General features: G+C 42.6%; 1 protein-coding gene across 6 annotated transcripts in view; it reads left to right on the forward strand.

The window, feature by feature from the left end:
- The first annotated feature begins 5,296 nt into the window (after positions 1-5,296).
- The window catches only part of dach1 (dachshund family transcription factor 1), a 399,470-nt gene continuing 385,175 nt past the window's right edge, over positions 5,297-19,591 (forward strand). For 2 of the 6 annotated variants that reach the window (XM_008106857.3, XM_062975577.1), the window contains exon 1: positions 5,297-6,577. In XM_008106857.3, coding sequence (XP_008105064.2) covers positions 5,898-6,577 — 680 coding nt within the window. In that variant the 5' untranslated portion in view covers positions 5,297-5,897. The remainder of the gene's footprint in view (positions 6,578-19,591) is intronic. The other 4 variants (XM_062975581.1, XM_062975579.1, XM_062975578.1 and 1 more) reach the window with 4 other exon arrangements.

The raw sequence follows: 19,591 nt of genomic DNA on the forward strand, positions 1-19,591 counted from the left end.
GTGTTTTCTTAGCTGGAAGTCTGCTTTTGCCTTCCTCTGAGGCCGAGAGTGTGTGCCTTTTCCCAAAGCCACGCAGTGGATTCCCAGCCCTGGTCTCCAGAGCCGGTGTACAGAGAGGAATGAATGTACTCATCAGTGACGGTTTGGGTTAGGATCGCGGCTTTATATATCTGTGGGGCTGGACTCTTCCCAGCCTCTCCAGATTGCCTTCCTTGAACTTGTCTTTGGTGTCTTTAGAAGCGGGGAGTTTCTTTCCGCTTCCCAAATAGTCCAAACAAACCAGGCGCTCAACGCGACTCCTTGCCAATAGACAGGGGGTGCCCTTGGCAATTCATCCACCAACCCCACACCCCGCCTTTTGTGATCTTGCGTGTGTATGTGTGTACGTTTGAAAGGCTGACACGTGTTCCCCTGCTCCACCCCCAGCCTTGTTTGCTGCGGGAGTGTTAAAGAGCCACAAATGTTGGCTTGACTTGAGCGGTCAGTCATAACAACCTGGGCGTCTGGAAGGGGTCGCCATGTACTGGCCCCCTGTCTGGACTGGGCCCTCCAGCCTTAGGGTCTCTCCCCCCTCCCCCCTTTTACCCCATTTCCTCTGGGGTTTTTCCTCCTCTCTAAAACTTCTCAAGCCCACCCTGGTCCCGCTCGCCTGGCTCCCAAACGAGGCGGAACGTAGTCCTTTCGCGTCCCTTCCGCCGCCCCCTCCCTCCGCGCCCATTTCCCCCCCCCCCTTCCTCGCGATTAGAATAAACATAATTAGAGAGCCGCCGTGCTTTGAATGGCAACCAGCCCTTTTGTGTTGGTAGGAAGTGTGTTGTCCCGGCGCCCCGTCACCCACAACCATTGATGGCAGCCAAGCGTTGCTCCTTGTACCCCCGACGGGAGGAGCTCCAAACCACCACGGTTGCTGTGAGTTTTCCGGGCTGTATGGCCATGTTCCAGAAGCATTCTTTCCTGCCGTTTCGCCTGCATATATGGCAGGCATCCTCAGAGGTTGGAAACTAGGCAAATGGGGTTTATAGATCTGTGGAATAATGTCCAGGGTGGGAGAAAGAACTCTTGTCTGTTGGAGGCAAGTGTAACGTTGCAATTGGCCAACATTAGCACTGAATGGCCTTGCAGCTTCAAAGCCTGGCTGCTTACTGCCTGGGGGAATCCTTTGTTAGGAGGTATTAGCTGGCCCTGATTGTTTCCTGTTTGGAATTCCTCTGTTTTCAGTATTGTTTTTTTTTTTTACTGTCTTAATTTTAGAGTTTTTTAAATACTGGTAGCCAGATCGTGTTTATTTTCATGGTTTTCTCCATTCTGTTGAAATTGTCTACCTGCTTGTGGATTTCAGTGGCTTCTCTGTGTAGTCTGCCATGGTGGTTGTGAGAGTGGTCCACCATTTCTGTGTCCTCAAATAATATGTTGTGTCCAGGTTCATCAAGTGCTCTGCTGTGGCTAACTTCTCTGGTTGAGTTAGCCTGCAGTGCCTTTCCTGTCCCTTGGTTCTGTGTTGTGTTTAGTAGTCCCTATGTAAACTTGTCCAGAGCTGCATAATATAGGGTAGACTCCAGCAGAGGTGAAGGGATCCCTCTTGTCTTTTGCTGAACGTAGCATTTTGTTGGATTTTCTTAGTTCGTCTGTAGATAGTTTGTAGGTTGTGTTTCTCCATCAGCTTCCCTATGCGGCCAGTGGTTCCCTTGGTGTACTTTTCCTCATAATTGGTTTTGCCAGTTCTTCCACAGCAATATAGCCTTCACCACCATGGCGGTCTCCCATCCAAGTGCTAACCACAACTGACCCTGCTTAGCTTCCAAAATTAGACAGGGAAAAGGAGGTCTATAACTCTGAGAGGACACTGTGTAGAGCAGGCATGGGTCAACTTTGGTCCCCCAGGTATTTTGGACTCCAACTCCCACAATTCCCTTCAACTCTTTTAAAGGTGCTTCCCTTCCTGGACAGGCCGTGCCCAGTGGATGTTTGCCATTCTCTCCCCCTGAGAAATTGTCTGTTGGAGACAAGTTGAAATTCTAATCAAGGCGATCAATTGCAACACCCCCCCAGGAAGGAATCAGCCAGGCTTTGAAGGTGCAAGGCCATTCAATGCTAATCAAGCTGGCCATTTGCAACATTCACACCTGCCTCAAACAGTCAAGAGTTCTCTCTCCCACGCTGGACCTTCCACAGATATATAAACCCCACTTGCCTAGTTTCCAACAGAGCTCACAAACTCTGAGGATGCTTGCCATAGATGTGGGCGAAACGTCAGGAGAGAATGCTTCTGGAACATGGCCATACAGCCCGGAAAACTCCCAGTAACCCAAAGCTAAGAGTCTTTTCAACCAGCCTTCCTGGAAAGTATCCCCCTGGGTGAATGAATGCAGTTTGGCACCACTTTAACTCCCATGGCTCCATGCTGTGGGATCATGGGAGTTTGCACTTTTGCAAGATGTTGAATCTTCTCCGACAAACTGCAACTCCCGTGATTCCAGAGCAATTAAAGAGGTGCCCAGCCTCATGCTACAGTGCCTTCATGCCTTGGGTCTGGGCGGGGCCCCATCAGCTCCTCCACGCGGGAGAGTGACAGCCCACGTGACCCGCGGCATTTCCTTGGGAATTTTGGCGAGCGGGGGGAAGGAGGGGGTCCAGGGAGGATGCGGCAACCAATCAGGAGGAAGGAGGGTGCTCAGCACTTAGCTATCCTTTCCCCTCAGGGCTAAGAACACAAAAATGTCGAAAAGCCTCACCAAAAATACCCGGCCCACAGCAGGTTGCATCCTTTCTGCCACAAGCCCCGAACAAATTTGTGGACCCAGAGTGTATCGACGACGCTATATAGATTTAATACACCTTGACTGCAATGACTCTGGCCTGTATGGCCATGTTCCAGAAGCATTCTCTCCAGGCATCCTCAGAGGTTGTGAGGTCTGTTGGAAACTAGGTAAGTGGGGTTTATATAAAAAGGTAAAGGTTTCCCCTGACGTTAAGTCCAGTCATGTCTGACTCTGGGGGTTGGTGCTCATTCCATTTCTAAGCCGAAGAGCCGGCGTTGTCCGTAGACACCTCCAAGGTCATGTGGCCGGCATGACTGTATGGAGCGCCGTTACCTTTCCGCCAGAGCTGTACCTATTGATCTACTCACATTGGCATGTTTTCGAACTGCTAGGTTGGCAAAAGCTGGAGCTAACAGCAGGCGCTCACTCCGCTCCCGGGATTTGAACCTGGGACCTTTCGGTCTGCAAGTTCAGCAGCTCAGAACACACTTCGCCACCGGGGTTTATATATCTGTGGAATAATGTCCAGGCTAGGAGAAAGAACTCTTGTCTGAGGCAGGTTGAATGCTGCAATTGGCCATCTTGATTAGCATTGAATGGCCTTGCAGCTTCAAAGCCTGGCTGATTCCTTCCTGGGATGATGTTGCAATTGATCTCCTTGATTAGCATTTCAACTTGCCAACAGACAAGTTCTCTTGAAGATGCCTGTCATAGATGTGGGCGAAACGTCAGGAGAGAACGCTTCTGGAACATGGCCATACAGTCCGGAAAACTCAGTGATTCCGGCCATGAAAGAGGGCACGCCTATCATTTATCTATCTATCTATCGCTCCCTTCCACTTCCACTGCTCTCAGCTTGGAGCCACCTGTTGATGGGGCGGCGCGACCTAAACTGCGGCTCCTTGCCGTTGCAGAGTTACTTCACTCCGGATCTGAAAGAAGCGCTCGCTCGTTGCGTTAGCCATCCCTTCCCCTTCTGGAACAAGGAACTCGGAAGTCCCTCTGCACCCAATGCATACAAACCCCCTAAAGACGAATGACAATAAAAAGGGGGGTCCCGTGTATCAGATTTGGGGCGAGAGGCAGAGGGAGGGACTGATGGCAGCTTCTTCTAGGCGAGCACCTGCCTCCCCCGCCCGCTTCTCTCTTCGCCAGTCCCTTCCCACAGCGGATGTTCCCCCTCCACTGCATTGAACGTACGCGAGCCTCTTTGATCCATCTTTGATCCATCAATGCCTGTTCTTCGCCGGAACACATATCCACATTTCCTCCCTCCTTCACACAACAAAAGCCGACTGAGTGGCGACCGTGGCGAGGCTCCTACAACAAACTTTTCAAGGGATAACTTTGACATTGTGTTGTCGAAGGCTTTCGTGGCCGGAATCATTGGGTTGCTGTGAGTTTTCCGTGCTGTGTGGCCATGTTCCAGAAGCATTCTCTCCTGACCTTTTGCCCGCATCTATGGCAGGCATCCTCAGAGGTTGTGAGGTCTGTTGGAAACCAGGCAAGTGGGGTTTATATATTTGTGGAAGTTCCAGGGTGGGAGAAAAAGGCTCTTGTCTGCTTGAGGCAAGTAGCAATGGTGCAACCTCCCAACAAAGGATCCCCTTGGGCAGGAATCAGCCAGTCTTTGAAGCTGCAAAGCTTTTCAATGCCAATCAAGGTGATCAATTGCAACATTCACACTTACTTTCAACAGACAAGAGTTCTTTCTCCCACCCTGGACCTTCCACAGATAAATTCCACTGATATAGTTTCCAAAAGACCTCACAACTTCTGAGGATGCTTGCCATAGATGCAGGTGAAATGTCAGGAGAGAATGCTTCTGGAGCATAGCCATACAGCGCGGAAAACTCACAGCAACACAACTTTGAATTGTTTTAAGAGTCGCGAAAACAACAACCACGCTTTGGATGCAGTTCAGTCACAGGGAAAGGCAACCCCTCCTTTTGCTTCCTCAACCACTTTCGGGGGCATTGATTGCTAAAGGGAAGCCCACGTGTGTGGTGAGCAGGGCCATAGTCAGAAAAGTATTTTTTTTGGGGGGGGGGGGGGGGAGGGAGGTTGAAACTTTTTTTTATAGCGAATCATGAAGAGTAGTTCCATAACTCAACATAATTTAGAAATCAGGCTCCATTGATAAACTTTAGTGGACGCTCAAGACAGATAAACTTCAATGGACACTCAGGGGGATTCGGTTAATCAGTTAAAATTAATGAGTAAACCTGAAAAATCTCGGGGGGGGGGGGTGAACTCCCAAACCCCTCCCCCCTTAGCTACAGCCCTGTGTATTTATTGATACATCCCCTCTAATTCCTTTCCAGGACATATGCTAAGTGGCCTTTTACAACTTGGCCCGGGCGAGGAATCGTATTGAGACAGAGGAGAAAAAGAGGAACTGGAAAATTACAGCCACTGGAGAGGGGGGCGCAATCTAACGGTTCCTCCAGTGGGAGAGAGAGAGAGAGGGAGGGAGGGAGGGGCCGGGCTCCCTCCTTCCCTCATTCATTCCCAACTCCTCGCCCCTTTACTATCTTTCTGCTCCTGGTCCCTTTGAAGGCGAGCAGAGAGAGAGAGAGCCTTCAAAAGGGGATCTCAACTCAAGCTCCGCCCCCTCCCTCCCTCCCTCCCTCCGCGCGCGCACCGCGTGACAACAACAACTCCTCGTCCGCGGCCAAACAGCCAGGCAGGCAGCGCGAGCCTTGGAGGAGAGAGAAAGAGCGAAAGGACCTCCGCGCGAGCCTCGGAGTCAGCAGGCAGAGAGAGGACCTCAGCGCGAGCCTCGGTCTCGGCAGCAGCTTAGACAGAGAGAGGAACCCGCGCGCGGCTCTCTTTCCCGCTCCGCTCTCACTTTCTTCTCCTCTCTTCAACTTCGCCGCCGCCTCCTCCTCCGAGCCGGCGCAATAAGAGAAAGGACAAGAGCGCGAGAGGAGACGCCTCCTTCTTTCTTTCCTTCCTTGCTTGGAGGGCGCTTCTTGCTCTTCTCATTCAGCGCCTTACTGCTCCTCCCGGCGGCGGGACACTCGCTCCTCCTTGCCGCCTTTCCCCGCGCGAGGGGACAACTTTCCCCCTCTCCCTCCCTCTCGTCCGCGCGCGGGAGGGGAGGGCAGGGCAGGGCGGGGGCCGTTTGATGTGACCATGGCCGCCGTCCCGGCTCCTCTCATGCCCGCAGCCCAGCAGCTCGGGCCCCCGCCGGCGCCTGTCTCCACCTCGGCTGCTGCAACCACCACTACATCCTCCTCCTCCTCCTCCAGCGCATCCTCCTCTTCCTCCTCCTCCTCCAGCGCCTCTGCTCCTGTTCCAGCTCCTGCTGCTTCTTCCCCGCCGGCCAGCGCGCCCTTCCGCCCGGAGCCCTCCGCCGCCTCCACTTCCAGCAACGGCGCCGCCGAGGGCAACTCAGTCCCGGTCTCGGTCCCGCCGCCCGCCCCGCCCGGAGCCCCTCTCTCCGCCGCCAGCCCCGCCGTCCCGCCACCGGGGAAGCCCGTCTACTCGACGCCGTCCCCGGTGGAGAACACCCCGCAGAACAACGAGTGCAAGATGGTGGAGCTGCGGGGCGCCAAAGTGGCCTCCTTCACGGTGGAAGGCTGCGAGCTCATCTGCCTGCCCCAGGCCTTCGACCTCTTCCTCAAGCACCTGGTGGGCGGCCTCCACACCGTCTATACCAAGCTCAAGCGCCTCGAGATCACGCCCGTGGTCTGCAACGTGGAGCAGGTCCGCATCCTCCGCGGGCTCGGCGCCATCCAGCCCGGCGTCAACCGCTGCAAGCTCATCTCCCGCAAGGACTTCGAGACGCTCTACAACGACTGCACCAACGCCAGGTACGGGGCCCAGGGGCAGAGGCAACCCTTCGTGCCTTCCTTCCCTCGCAGCGCCTGGCTGCAAGCACGTGCGCCCTCCCTCCCTCCACGCGCCAGAGTTCACGCGGAGCCGGATGGGAGCCCCCCTCCTTATTATCCAGGGGAGGGGAAAGGGGGAGTGTCTCCTGAGCGGCAGCTCTATCAAGCCTTTAGGCAAGACATGGGCAAAGTTGGGGCCTCCAGGGCTTTTGGACTTCAACTCCCACCATTCCTCACAGCCTCAGGCCCCTTCCTTTTCCCCCTCAACCGCTTGGGGCCATGAGGGATGGTGAGAGTTGAAGTCCAGACCACCTGGAGGCCCCAACTTTGCCAATGCCTGCTTTACACCCTTTTGCCACAAGACAACTTTCTTGGGTGCCTCAAAAGTTCCTCGTTGCACCGCTGTCCTAAGGAGAGGCTTTCATGTCGAGCTCAGGGTGCACATAGTTTTCCAAAGCCTTAATAGAGCATGGGACTTTTCTTGTTGCCTTGTACGAAGCTAGACCCCTCTCCCCAAAGCCTTAGGAGAGCATGGGACTTTACTTGTTCTGGGTTTTGGTGTAAGTTTTCAGGGCTGTGTGGCTATATTCCAGAAGCATTCTCTCCTGATGTTTTGCCCACATCTAGGGCAGGCATCCTCAGAGGTTGTGAGGTCTGCTGGAAACTAGTCAAGAGAGGTTTATATATCTGTGGAAGGTCCAGGGTGGGAGAAAAAACTTGTCTATTGGAGGCAGGTGTGGGTGTTGCAATTGGCCACCATGATTAGCATTGAAAGGCCTTTCAGTTTCAAAGCCTGGCTGATTCCTGCCTGAGGGAATTCTTTGTTGGGAGGTGTTAGCTGGCCACGATTGTTTCTTTTCTGGAATTCCTCAGTTTTTTGAGTTGGTGCTCATTATTTACTGTCCTGATTTTAGAGTTTAACAGAAAGGAGGAAACCATGAAAATGAACAAAATCTGGCTACCAATATTAAAATAAACTCTAAAATCAGAACATTAAATAAAGAACAACACTCAGAAGACAGGGGAATTCCAGGCATGAATCAATCAGGGCCAGCTAACACCTCCCAACAAAGGATTCCCCCAGGCAGTAAGCAGCCAGACCTTGATGCTGAAAGGCTATTCATTGCTATTCAAGATGGCCAGTTGAAACATTCACACCTGTCTCAAGCAGGCAAGAGTCCTTTCTCCCACCCTGAACCTTTGACAGGTATATAAACCCCACTTGCCTAGTTTCCAACAGACCTCAGAACCCCTGAGAATGCCTGCCATAGATGTAAAACATCAAGGATGCTTCTGGAATATGGCCATACATCCCAGAAAATTAACAACAACCCAGTGATTATGGCCATGAAAGCCTTTGACAACACATTTTCTTGTTTTCTTGCAGGAAAGTAGACCCCTCTCCCAAAGCCTTAGTTAGAAAAAGTTTGGGGCTGTTCTATTTTCATTGCAGGAAAGAAGACTCTTCTTCCAGTAGCCTTAGAAAAATGCATGGGGCTTGCAGGGAAGGCGGGGAAGAAGAAAGGAACCAAGACTGCCTTGCAGCTACATGGGAGGATCTTTCAAGCTGCTGGTGTAGATTAAGGCAGGCAATTCAGGGAAACACAAGGTAAAGGATTCAAGGCTGGTGGGGGGGGGGGGGGAGAGAGAGAGACAACAGGTTTCAGAATTGAATTGTTTTAAGTTCTGACACTGTTTTCAGGAGACTTGGCTAAGCTGTAAGAAGGCTTTTCTTCACAGTCCTAAATGTTTTATTTATTTATTTACTGTACTTATACCCCACCTTTCTCACCCCCAAAGGGGGACTCCGGGCGGCTTACAATCTATGGCAATAATTCAATGCCAGATTCAGACAGTAACAATATCAGTAAAACATAATATTATATAACTGTAAAAACATATACATACCAATTAAAATAGTCTTTCAAATGATTAAAACATATCAAAAATATCAAAAGTCTAGCACCAACTGAGCTTTGCAAACATTGAACCAATTGCTTCTCATTTTAACATCCTTTTTGCTAGAAAAGAAGGGGATCTAACCTACCTTAGTGAGCAGGGATAAAGAAGAGGAGGGTGTGTCTCTCGCTCAGTTTGTGTTTTCAACTTCTCCGGACACACTCTTGGCCATCCCATGTGCATTTGTTTGGGAGTATGATTGTGGACCATGAGTTTAGTCCCAGTGGGATTTTACCAGGCACTGCCAATAGGCCCCATAGATATTCAACTGTTCTTAAGACAGTAGTTGGTGCTGGACTCTGAAGTGAAGTCAGCCAGAACCGAAGTCCTTCTACTACTTTTGACAGTCTGTGCAATTTATAAAAGAGTTGGACGTGGCTCAGGTCTTTTTGTTGTATAGTTGTGTGTAGCGATTATTCTAATTTAAGTGTTAAGGAGGAATCATCTCATAATATAGTGCGTGGGACAGATTAATTTAGAGGAAGGCATTTGATTTACCATCTGCATCTTGGTGAGGGCCCATGTGGAAATCTCTAGGCAAAGTTTTTTTCCTTAGAGACATTTAAGTATCATCATGTAACATTCTCAAATTGGTTTCTTGCATACAAATTGAGTTGATGACACATGGAGTGGTCAGAAAGTAAAACCTTATGCTAGTATAGTCAGTTTGATTGAAGAGACGAGTGTTGAGGAACAGCTGAATTAGGAACACAAGGATAAAAGAGATCTCAGGAATGGCAGGACTGATTTAAATCAAGGTGGGGATAAAAGAACAGATTTGAAACTCCCAAGAATAAAAGTGATATAAATCAGTTTCATATTTCCTGACTACTTATTTCCTGATCACGCATACTCATTTGGTACTTTAACCATTACAACAAACTGGTTTGATATGAACTCCAGTCTTTTCTATTCTTAGAAGACAGTTTCAAACATTGAGCCATGTGGTATAGTTAACCATTTAGGGTGAAATTAAGAATGTTCTTATGCCCCTGTCTTTATACATATAAGAATGTTAAGCAAGATGACTTATTTGAAGACTAAGTGCCCACTATTTTCCAGAAACAAGGGCTGATAATTACTGGACAGATGTTCTCTCTATGAAACAAAGGCATATAGGATTCAGATTGTATTCTGAATAATTAATTATGTTATAATAACAGCAGTTCACTGTTGCAAATATTTTGAATTGCCTTAAAATACTTGTCTTGAAAAGTTGCACAGAGTCTTACTCTTGCTTCACTTTTAAGAAACTGACAATTGCCTTTAATTTTTGTTTGTAATCTATTGAGATTTAGTTTCAAATTAATTTACTTTTAAGGAATATGCTATATAACTTAATAAAAAGCCTACAGAAATAAATGAAGTCTTAAGACAGGGGCTGATTGAATTATCCCTACACAATTCACTACACAGAACTCCCTCTCCTAATTTAACATTTCTTAAACATGTTGAAGTCAAACAGTAAGAAGCAGGACTGTATTTCACCCTGATCTGCCCACAGTTCATCTGAATACAAAGAAAAGTGAGATGTCTTCTTAAAGCAAAACAGGTTGGGATGCTAAGATGAAAGCTGGCTTCTTTTAATTTCTGCTTGTATCATCACATTATTTTAGTTCTGCACTTTATCTAACGTATGGATGCTAATTGAATGTAAGAAATGAGGGAGTCTATTTTCAGTGAATGTACCAGAGCAGCCAAACCTACAGTTTCGAGAAGAATTGTTTGCAACCAAATGAGGCAGTTCAGTTTTCTGTTTATTTTGCTGACAAGTTGTCTATGATACTTTTAATCAGAGGTTTACATTATCTCATTACATTAGACTTTTGTCCAGTGTTGGGACCAGTGTATATGTCCATACCTGATTATATGCTGTCAAATGGAAGACACTTTGCTAAGTGAGGACATTTCAGGATAATTTAATAAGGAGGTTGTATTTGTGTGAACTGTTTGCTCTTCCTGAGTTTTCGTGCCTTCTTGTCCCTCAGACCATATGCAGACAGCTCAAAAGCCAGCTCATAATACCTTCAATCTCACTAGTTCATGCAGGTGAGCATTTTGGGAATCAGGTAGTGAATACGCTCCTCCTTTCTGCCACCTGGACAAGAGGTAACTGAGGAAGGGAGAGGAGAAAATTTGTCTGAATGGGTTTTTCTGTGTTATAGCACAGCTTGTTACTACACAGGTGGCAAGAATCTATGTTGGGATGCAGCGGGTAGTAATTCTGCCTTCAGGCATACATTTCAGGACATCTGTGCACCCCATTCTTCTACCCACCTCTAGAGGGTCAAGTCACCCAGACAAAGGAATCCTGTGAAAATCTCCAGTTGGCAAAAGAGAGGGTTCGGTGGAGCAAAGGAAGGGAGACAAAATCTGACAAAAGGAGACATTCCTATTGTTGAAATAACAATCCACTATAGAATCAGAAGTTCAAGTCTGAGGGCACTGAGTCTTAGTTTTAGGACTGGGGTGCATGGGGGAGGATTCGCCCTCCTGATTAGTTTGAAACAAAAAAAGTAACAAAAATGAAATTGTTTTGCGGTAATGAGGAGGACTTGGGTTTCTCTGAGATCAGCACCAAACAGCTGTGCATAAAACTTTTAAAAGATGGATTTGGTCAACTGTTGCTACTGATGCTTTTCCCCATTTTGAAGATGGATCCCTACCGATTAATAATGTGGTCTTTCTTCACTTTTGTTTGCCTGCAAGTTTTCAAGACACAGTAGCACATGGGAAATTAACCCCTACCTTGTGTCCACCCTCTTTTGTAATTGGTTATGTCTGTGTTCTTTCAATTTCATTAAAGTAAGTAGGAATATGTTAAGTGATTTGAAAAGGGGACCAGAAATGTTGTAGAATTCTTTTAGTTTTAGCACAGGTATTGAGGAGTTAGGATATTTCAAGTATTGAAGCATATCAGTCACAAAAATATTTTAATATATAAACATGCTTCTTGCACACATCTGTCATTTTAAAAAAATTATGCTGTTGGGTATTTAATATGCATTAGTATTAAAATATGTGTTGAGTGCAAACTCTTGAACTTCCATGGACTTGTGGTTTTCTCAGATGTAAGTCCTTGTGTCCAGTTTCCTTACTAGAAAGTGCATTAATTATGGCAATCTTTGAGGCAGCTTGCTCATCTTCCAGATATTGTGACTGCTTGCTTTCTTGCAGAGAGATTGAAGATCTGATAAACTACACTTTCTATAAACTAAGAAATTAAGTTTACTGAAAAATCCTTCAGTTAGTATGTACAAATAAAGATTTTTTTTCTAGAAATTAGGGCCAATTGTATTTTTCATCATTATAGATACATCCATTTTTATAGAATTTCCTCCCTTTTTTGATACATTTAAATATTTGGTTTTTCTCTCTAACACACATAAACACACATCTTTCTCTGAAAATCTCCTTTTATTTTGGAAACTTAACTTGTTCTCATATTTTGATTGCTTTATGTGTGTGTGTGTGTGTGTGTGTGTGTGTGTATATATATATATATATAAAAGAAAAATGAGTGTTTACTGCTGGGCTGAGATAAGAATGTTATTTAAAAATGTAAACACTTTCATTTATATATGTTTCAACAAGCTGACAACCTTGAACAGCCTGGTACTGTTGTTTTAAGAGAACTGACAATGTTAACTATTTAGTCAAGGCTAATATACTGTTTAATCAAATGGCATTTCAAGGCTGCTATTAATTTGTTGTGAATAATAATCTAATTTGGTGCTTCTTAAGTGTTTGGATTCATTAGTCATCAATTGCTATGAAGTACAGTATTTATAGCTTTGTATCTGTATAAAAAGTGACATTCTTCTCTTTAAAAAAGTCATGTGGGTTATCAACAACATTTTATGAAAATAAAGTCCTTGTACATTTGAAGTCCCTGCTGTTTTTTAAAAAAGAATTGGACTATATTCTGAATATTAGATGCTAATCAGAGAAAATCAGTTGTACTGAGCATTTATATAGGGGCATATTTCATAAATACATTTATTATACCAATTATGTTTTAAAAAATATTTTCATGTACGTCTGAACTATATGCTCCTCCGTTCTAAATGCTTATATTGTAGTAGTTCAGTGATAAAAATGTAGACACAGGATTTCCTATAAATTAGGATCCTGTCAACTGTACAACATGCTAAACTATAAATACTGCTTTTGCTTTTCTATTTATAAGAATTAATCTTTTTATTTACTAAAGATGGCCCATATCATTGGACACAGTTTGTGGGTCCAACTAATATTTTGACAGAGTTGGCTTGCTCGGATTTAAAAATGCTGTGTGGAAGTCAAAATATGACTAGAAACAGAATAAATAGGGTGCAAAATTTTAAAAAAAAAACCAGGCTATACGGTGACAAAAATCAAATAGCTAGGTCATTCTGCATATCGTGCATGCTAAAACACCTGGATTTAGGTCAGTTTACAGTTTAATCCTATGGGGACGTATTTGGAAATAATGCCTACTTTATTTGATTGGACTTATTTCTTAGTAAGTGTGTTTAGGAATTTTAGTCCCAGAGATACCACTCATGCAAGTACTCTGGTTAAGTTCCTAAATCCAAATACTGATTTAATTAGGTTTTGGATTGAGGCTATGTGTCAGCTCTCTTGAAGGAAGTTCGAAGCAAGCTCTAGTATGTTTGACAATGAAAATTACGTTTCTTTAAATACTAGATTTGCTCATTCCTTTTGGAATTTTTTTAGTTCTGCTGCCACACAGTCTCCTTAATCTTCAAAAAAAAAAAAAAAAAGCAGAACTTTTGGATCAGGCCCCTTATGAATATGGATTAGTTCCCTAACCTTTTGCTGATCTTACAAGATGCTGTTCACTGAGTACACTGACAAGTAGAGTAAAAGTGAGGAATTGCTAGTGACAGTCGCAAGTTCTTTATGTAAGAATGAGAACTAATGTTTTTTGGAGTATAGCATATCAGGAGGTCACAGGCACAGTTTTTTGGTTTTGAGCTCAGCTCTGAAACTGCAAAAGAAGCCAAATTTTGTGTGCGTGTGGGTATGTGTAAACATAGCTCTCTCTATACACAGAATTCCAAAATGAAATACGTGAATGATTTCCCCTGCTTTTCTTTCTTAATGCTAAACTGTCTCTCTTTACAAATACGGCAGTTAAATTTATATAATTTATTGCATTGATTTCTCCCTTCTCTAGCATGCATACTGAGATTTCACCTCAAAAACTGCATATATTCCTAGATTTATGGGCAAAGAAGATATTTGAAAGGGCAACATTCAAAGGATAAATGTTTTCAAAAACATTTTTTTAAAAACAAGAGTATGGACTTAATCATAATCACCATTTTTTTAATTTTTACAGCTCTTACAGTACACTGTGGGCTATATAATTTTCTTCCTTTTTGGATGCGTTCCATTTGGATTTAGAATGCAAATTAGAAAGTGAATACTATTAAGTCGTTAATTAAACATTTACAGTGCAATGCTGTACATGTCTACTAAGATGTGAGCCTCACTGAGTTAAGCTGGGCTTGTTTTGAGGTAAACTGGAATAGGATTCAGTTCTCACTTTGATATTTACACTTTTTTTGAAATATCTTGTCTGTGTAATTACATCATGACCCGTCATCAGTTGAAGTTTCATGTTTTATATCCATAATTTTGTATCAGGAACAGGAACTCAGAAATTATTAATAATGACATTAACCCCCAAAAGGTATTACTGCATACCTTTTCTGTTTACACTTCATTTTAAATTATTATTTTTTAAAAGCTAATACAATTTTGAGAAGCAGGTTTCATCTGTACATAGTAGAGTCTGAGATAACAGATTGTCTTTCAGTATGTGATCTTATAGTGGCAAATTATTTCTTAAACTTTCAATGTAAATCTAAGATCATGCTTTGCTTTATTTCTGTGGATTGCATTACATTATTTCAAAACAATATATCCAGATTTGTTAACCAAATATTATTTAATACCACTGCATCTTATTGAATATGTCTTGGTTGATAGTAAACATCTTGATATTTGGGTACAAAGAGAATTACAGTACATTTCAGATAATACTGCAACTTCTTGTATATTAGCTAGTTCTGAGAAAGAATAACAATTACATTTCATTATGTATATGAGAAATAAAAGTATTCAAATAATTAATTGTGGAGTTTATTTTGGATTATTTATGGGAAAAATACTTAATCTGCTTGAATGCGAAGATAGCCAGTGGGGATAAACAGTGGGGAATATATTCTGAGGTAGCTGCTTACAGAAGTTTTATGACTATTTACTATCAGTCTTATATTGCCTGATTTTTTTTTCTTGTACTTTACTATAACATTCTGATTTCTACTGATTCATTGTCTGAAATGTAATGCATATGTGTCACTTTTGATTTGTAACCCCTGATACAAGTGGAAAAATTGCTTCATATATTGCTTCATATTGGTTGTTTTTCCTCCAGAATTATTTTATCGATTAATAAAGATACTATAGCAGTGCTTTCTTATCTAGCACAGGTAAGTGCTGCAGTTTTAAGCATACCTGCGAGATATGTTTTTGACTTTGATATAAATATTTATTTCTGTGTGAAGAGGACAATTGAGTGAAGAGACAATAAAAATAGTAAAGAAAATGAGCTAGGCAATCTTAAATGTTAAACATTCATCTGTCAGTTTGAAATCACAGGGCTGGTACAAATGGTCTCAAATTAGCTGTGTTAATCATTGGTTATTTAAAACCAGTACTTTTGCCATCTGCTTTACATTCCTTTCATGGTTTTAAGAAAATGTTCATGTAAACCTTTCATCGTGCAAGTCTGGTTTATGGACATTGATCCTCGCCTACTGCCCCAGTAATCTCTAGCTAGCTCTCCATACTGAAATAGTAATATAATATGGACGGACGAAACATAAACTGGTGACATTGTTTAAGTTGCTGAAATGTCTCCTTATGTGGCAAGGTTCATCTACAAATCTCCTCTCTCATATCAACCTGATGATAAAGCTGGAAGTATTTTCCTTAAAATTTGTCACAAAGAAACGTTTTGTCTTTCATGGTACATACTGTATTTAAAAGATAAAGAAAATATTTTAAGATTTAATTTGAAGTAATGAAACCAGAAGGATTTCATCTCTCAGACATTTTGCTCTCTTGACTCAGTTCTGGTCTCATTAATTTGAAATTTGGTAGGATTCACATTTGAGTGTGCTTCTTGATTCTTTTTGTTTGTTGATTATATGAGGGTGCTTTAATAAAGATCAGTTCACATAATTCAGCTTTAACATAGGAATGATTGTGTCTAAAATAAGTTTTTTTTTCTTCACTGTGATTTTTTTCTGTTCATCAGCCTGACAGTCAAGTTAAGTTAGGCTTAAATCCAACTATGGACACTACTACTGTCATCACCACTCCTGCTCAATGAGTTGGGAATTGTTTAATCTTTGTTATGAATTTTATGGTGAGTCTACTTAGTGGAGAATGAAGAGCTTCCAAGTTCCTATCAGTTTTGGAGAATACTTTATGGGCATGGTCAGAACCCAGTTCTCCTACAGTTATACATTTCCTTTATAAAAATGCCCATGTGTATGTGAAGTGCTGATGCACTAGATCTACAACAGTGGTACATTGGTTTACTGTATTTTATAGTATACTTACTTTTGATATAGTGAAAGGTATTCAATAGTTTATGGTAAGGAGTGTGAAATCCAATGTTACTAGTTAAAAGACAGAGTTTTTAAAATTTTATTTTAGTGTCGTTTCTCTTTAGTACAATATCTGTTAAAATGAGCAGTTCTGTAATACTAGGCTTCATGATATACTACTGCACTTGTCATTGGTGACTTATTTCTGTATGTTTCTCACTGGGGACTATTTGAGTGTAAAATCACAAGCATATTTACATGTATTTAACTTCTACTGGATCCCATGGGACTTATTTCAACGGAAAGTTTAATAGCATTGCAGTACCACATGATTCTTTGTAAAAGTTTAGTTTTGTCAACTTTAATGGTGTGACTTTTTTCTTTTGTTTTAGCTAAAGCACATGGCAGGCTGTCTTTCAATTTGAAGCTGGTGAAGAAGTGAAGCATATTGTTTTTGTTAATATTGTGTGAAATTTATACAGAGAATGGTACAATTTTAGGTGTTATTCACAGAACAAATGATTGTCAGACAAGAAGCTGGATGCAATTTCTTTATTGCACTGTATAATGCTGAGAAGATCAGTCTCGTTTAGATAAGCGATTTGCTTCTGTCACAGCTTATTTCCCCTTTCTACCTTTAAATGGTAATCCAGTTCAGGTAAACCGATATATTAGAATCCATGTAGTCCAGGTTAGATTCACACTGAGGATTTTTTTAAAGCTTAACAGTGCATTATGGTAGGTGAAACTGAATAAACCTGCTAAAACCAGCAAAATAATTGAAAAGTGACAATAAGGCTCCTCTGCCTTGCTACTTCTTTTGCTCCTTAATGTTGCCAACAACTGATATGTGTATGTGTGTATTGGCAATATCTTTTTAAGCAGTGAAATGGGAAAGAACATAAACTAAAACCACAACAAGCATTTTAATATCTTGTGTATCTGTAATATTTTTTGGAATCATTGCTTAGATGTTTATGCTTGAACTGACTAACTTGTAATAATTTTACAGATACTTGTAACAAACCTATGCATTTTAAAGCCCAGAGAAGGTTATAATGCCATTTAACTGTTGTAATTGAAAGAAACAAAACCCAGGTTCTGTTGTTATAGAACTTCCTGTTACATTGGAAAGTAACTTGAATGCAGTGATATCTTGGGTATTAGGATGCTCAAATGATCTACAGTTGTAGCTGACTGGAATCCGTAGTGTTGGAGTTTCTTTTAGAAAATAATCAATTGCCAGATCAAAAATGTGCTTTCTTTCCATTCTCTGTCAAACACTTTGTTTAGTTAAGATAATTGTACGTCTTCCTGCTCATGTCTACATTGATTGATCTATTGAGAAGTGTCTGTGTATGGATGTAGCAAGATATTTTTGAAGGAGCTTTGCTAGGGTTTTGAGGGGAATTTTGGTGTGTGTGTGTGTGTGGGGGGGGGGGGTGTTGAAATTCAGACTAGCCATTGAGACATTCTTGCAATCTAGAGCACTCTTTTAATTAGCAGATAATGTTTACATTGGCTTCAAAGATCATTCTTTTCATTCTTAGGCTATCATCTGCCTGAAATGGATAAAATGACTTTGTTTATAAATATTCACTTGTATTTTCCTGCTCGTTGAAACAAAATTTTATGATCTGAAATCTTGCATTATGCACCAGTGAGACCAAGAAATGTCTCATTGCCTCTGTTCTGTCTTCATCGGGATCATAGAAACTAAAAAATGCATATGTCAAAAGATGGGAGCAAGCACAATGTAGTTGCACTATGACTCTAGAGACCAGAGGTTGAATTCCTACTCAGCTATGGAAATTCACTAGGTGATCTTGGGCAAGTCTCACACTCTCAGTGTGGTTGTAAGCCAGTCTGCCAGTTGCACTAGCCAGTTTCCTTTTCATAGTGTGGAATGAGAAGATCTCTTGGGACTTTATGCAAGTGACTCCTTATTGGAGCAACAGGTAATACTTACCTGACAATTGGGCATAGCTATGTCCCTCATCCCTGTTCCCAGTCAGTCCATCTCTGCCACCTTTGCAGTGCTTCAAACTGATGATGCCTGTTGAGCTTTCTGTTATTCGGGCTGGCTCTCAATATGAGTCCACACTCAGAGTTGTAGTACAAAAACGTGACTTCCTCAGATTCTGATTTGATTCAGTTCATGCTGGGAATTAAGCAGGTTTTTAAAATTCTTGTTTAAGACGTGTCCTTTACAGCACCACAAGAAAAGGCTATTTTATTCTTCCCTTTGCCAAGATATCTCAAACAGCGAATGGTCCAAAGTTCAGGAATTTCACATTTACCACCATTCCTGATTAAGTGCTTTAATCCCCACATCTCCCTTCTATCCCCGTCTTCTACTGATATTTATAATTCTCAAAAGTATTGAGATACATAACTTGTTTTTAAATTATTTCTTATGAAAGGGAATTTAGCAAATAAATACATTCTTTATAAAGATTGTACATCTTGAACTTCTAGCATCTTAGTTATGTCAAGAAATAGATAATGTTAGAGTTGAACCAGCATGCTAGACAGGTTGTTAGTGGAAAACCTTGAAAAGTTCAGATGAATTTCAAGACTACTGTATTTTAAAACTTCAAGGGGAACAAATCTTCAACAGATCTTAGGGCACTTCCAGACAGCTTGAAAATGCAGGTCTTAAAGGGAGGACAAAAAACCCTGGGACCTGAGAGCAGGCCCCCACAGAAACCTATGGGTCCCGGAATTTCTTCCTCCACCACCCTCACAAGCTGCCTCTATGTCGGAACAAGATGGAGGGTGGACATGGTACATCCTGCAGAATTTTTTTTTACATCACTCCGTTATGTGTTGATTTGCAAGTGCTCATATGGGTTCAGCACACAATGAAGGGATTTTTTTTAATTCTGCTGGATTTCTTTTTCCAATAATTGTTTGTTCAAGCTCTGTTTAATATTATACCATTTAAAATAAAGGGTTTCAGAGAGTTCCAATTGCTCTCCATTCTTTCTTCCTTTAAATCAGCCGTGTGCACATTTCACTACCCAATCCCCTGATCAGCTGTTTTGGGCTTTTTAAAAGCCGACATGTTCTGAATCAGTCTCCACAAGGGTGAGGGAGGGAAATCATGTGTTTTGGTGAGTGCAGGGATATGAGTGGTGTGAATATGCACATTTTTGGGCCAGAATCGGGATAAAAGGGGAACTTTTTATTCCGTGTTTTTTGGCCGTTGCAGTGAATCAGTGCGTATTGGGTGCTAACGTCATGTAGCCACCCCCCCCCCCATTTTAACACAAGAAATCCCATGTTTTAGTTACTGTGTAGATGGGCCTTGTAGTTATTTGTGCCTTGAGATATTTGTGAAAATGCTCAATAACAATGGGTACACAAGTGTCCTTGACACACTGTTTTACTGCCCCACAGTAGATAT

The sequence above is a fragment of the Anolis carolinensis genome, chromosome 3, assembly GCF_035594765.1.
Source record: "Anolis carolinensis isolate JA03-04 chromosome 3, rAnoCar3.1.pri, whole genome shotgun sequence".
Classification (NCBI taxonomy): domain Eukaryota; kingdom Metazoa; phylum Chordata; class Lepidosauria; order Squamata; family Dactyloidae; genus Anolis; species Anolis carolinensis.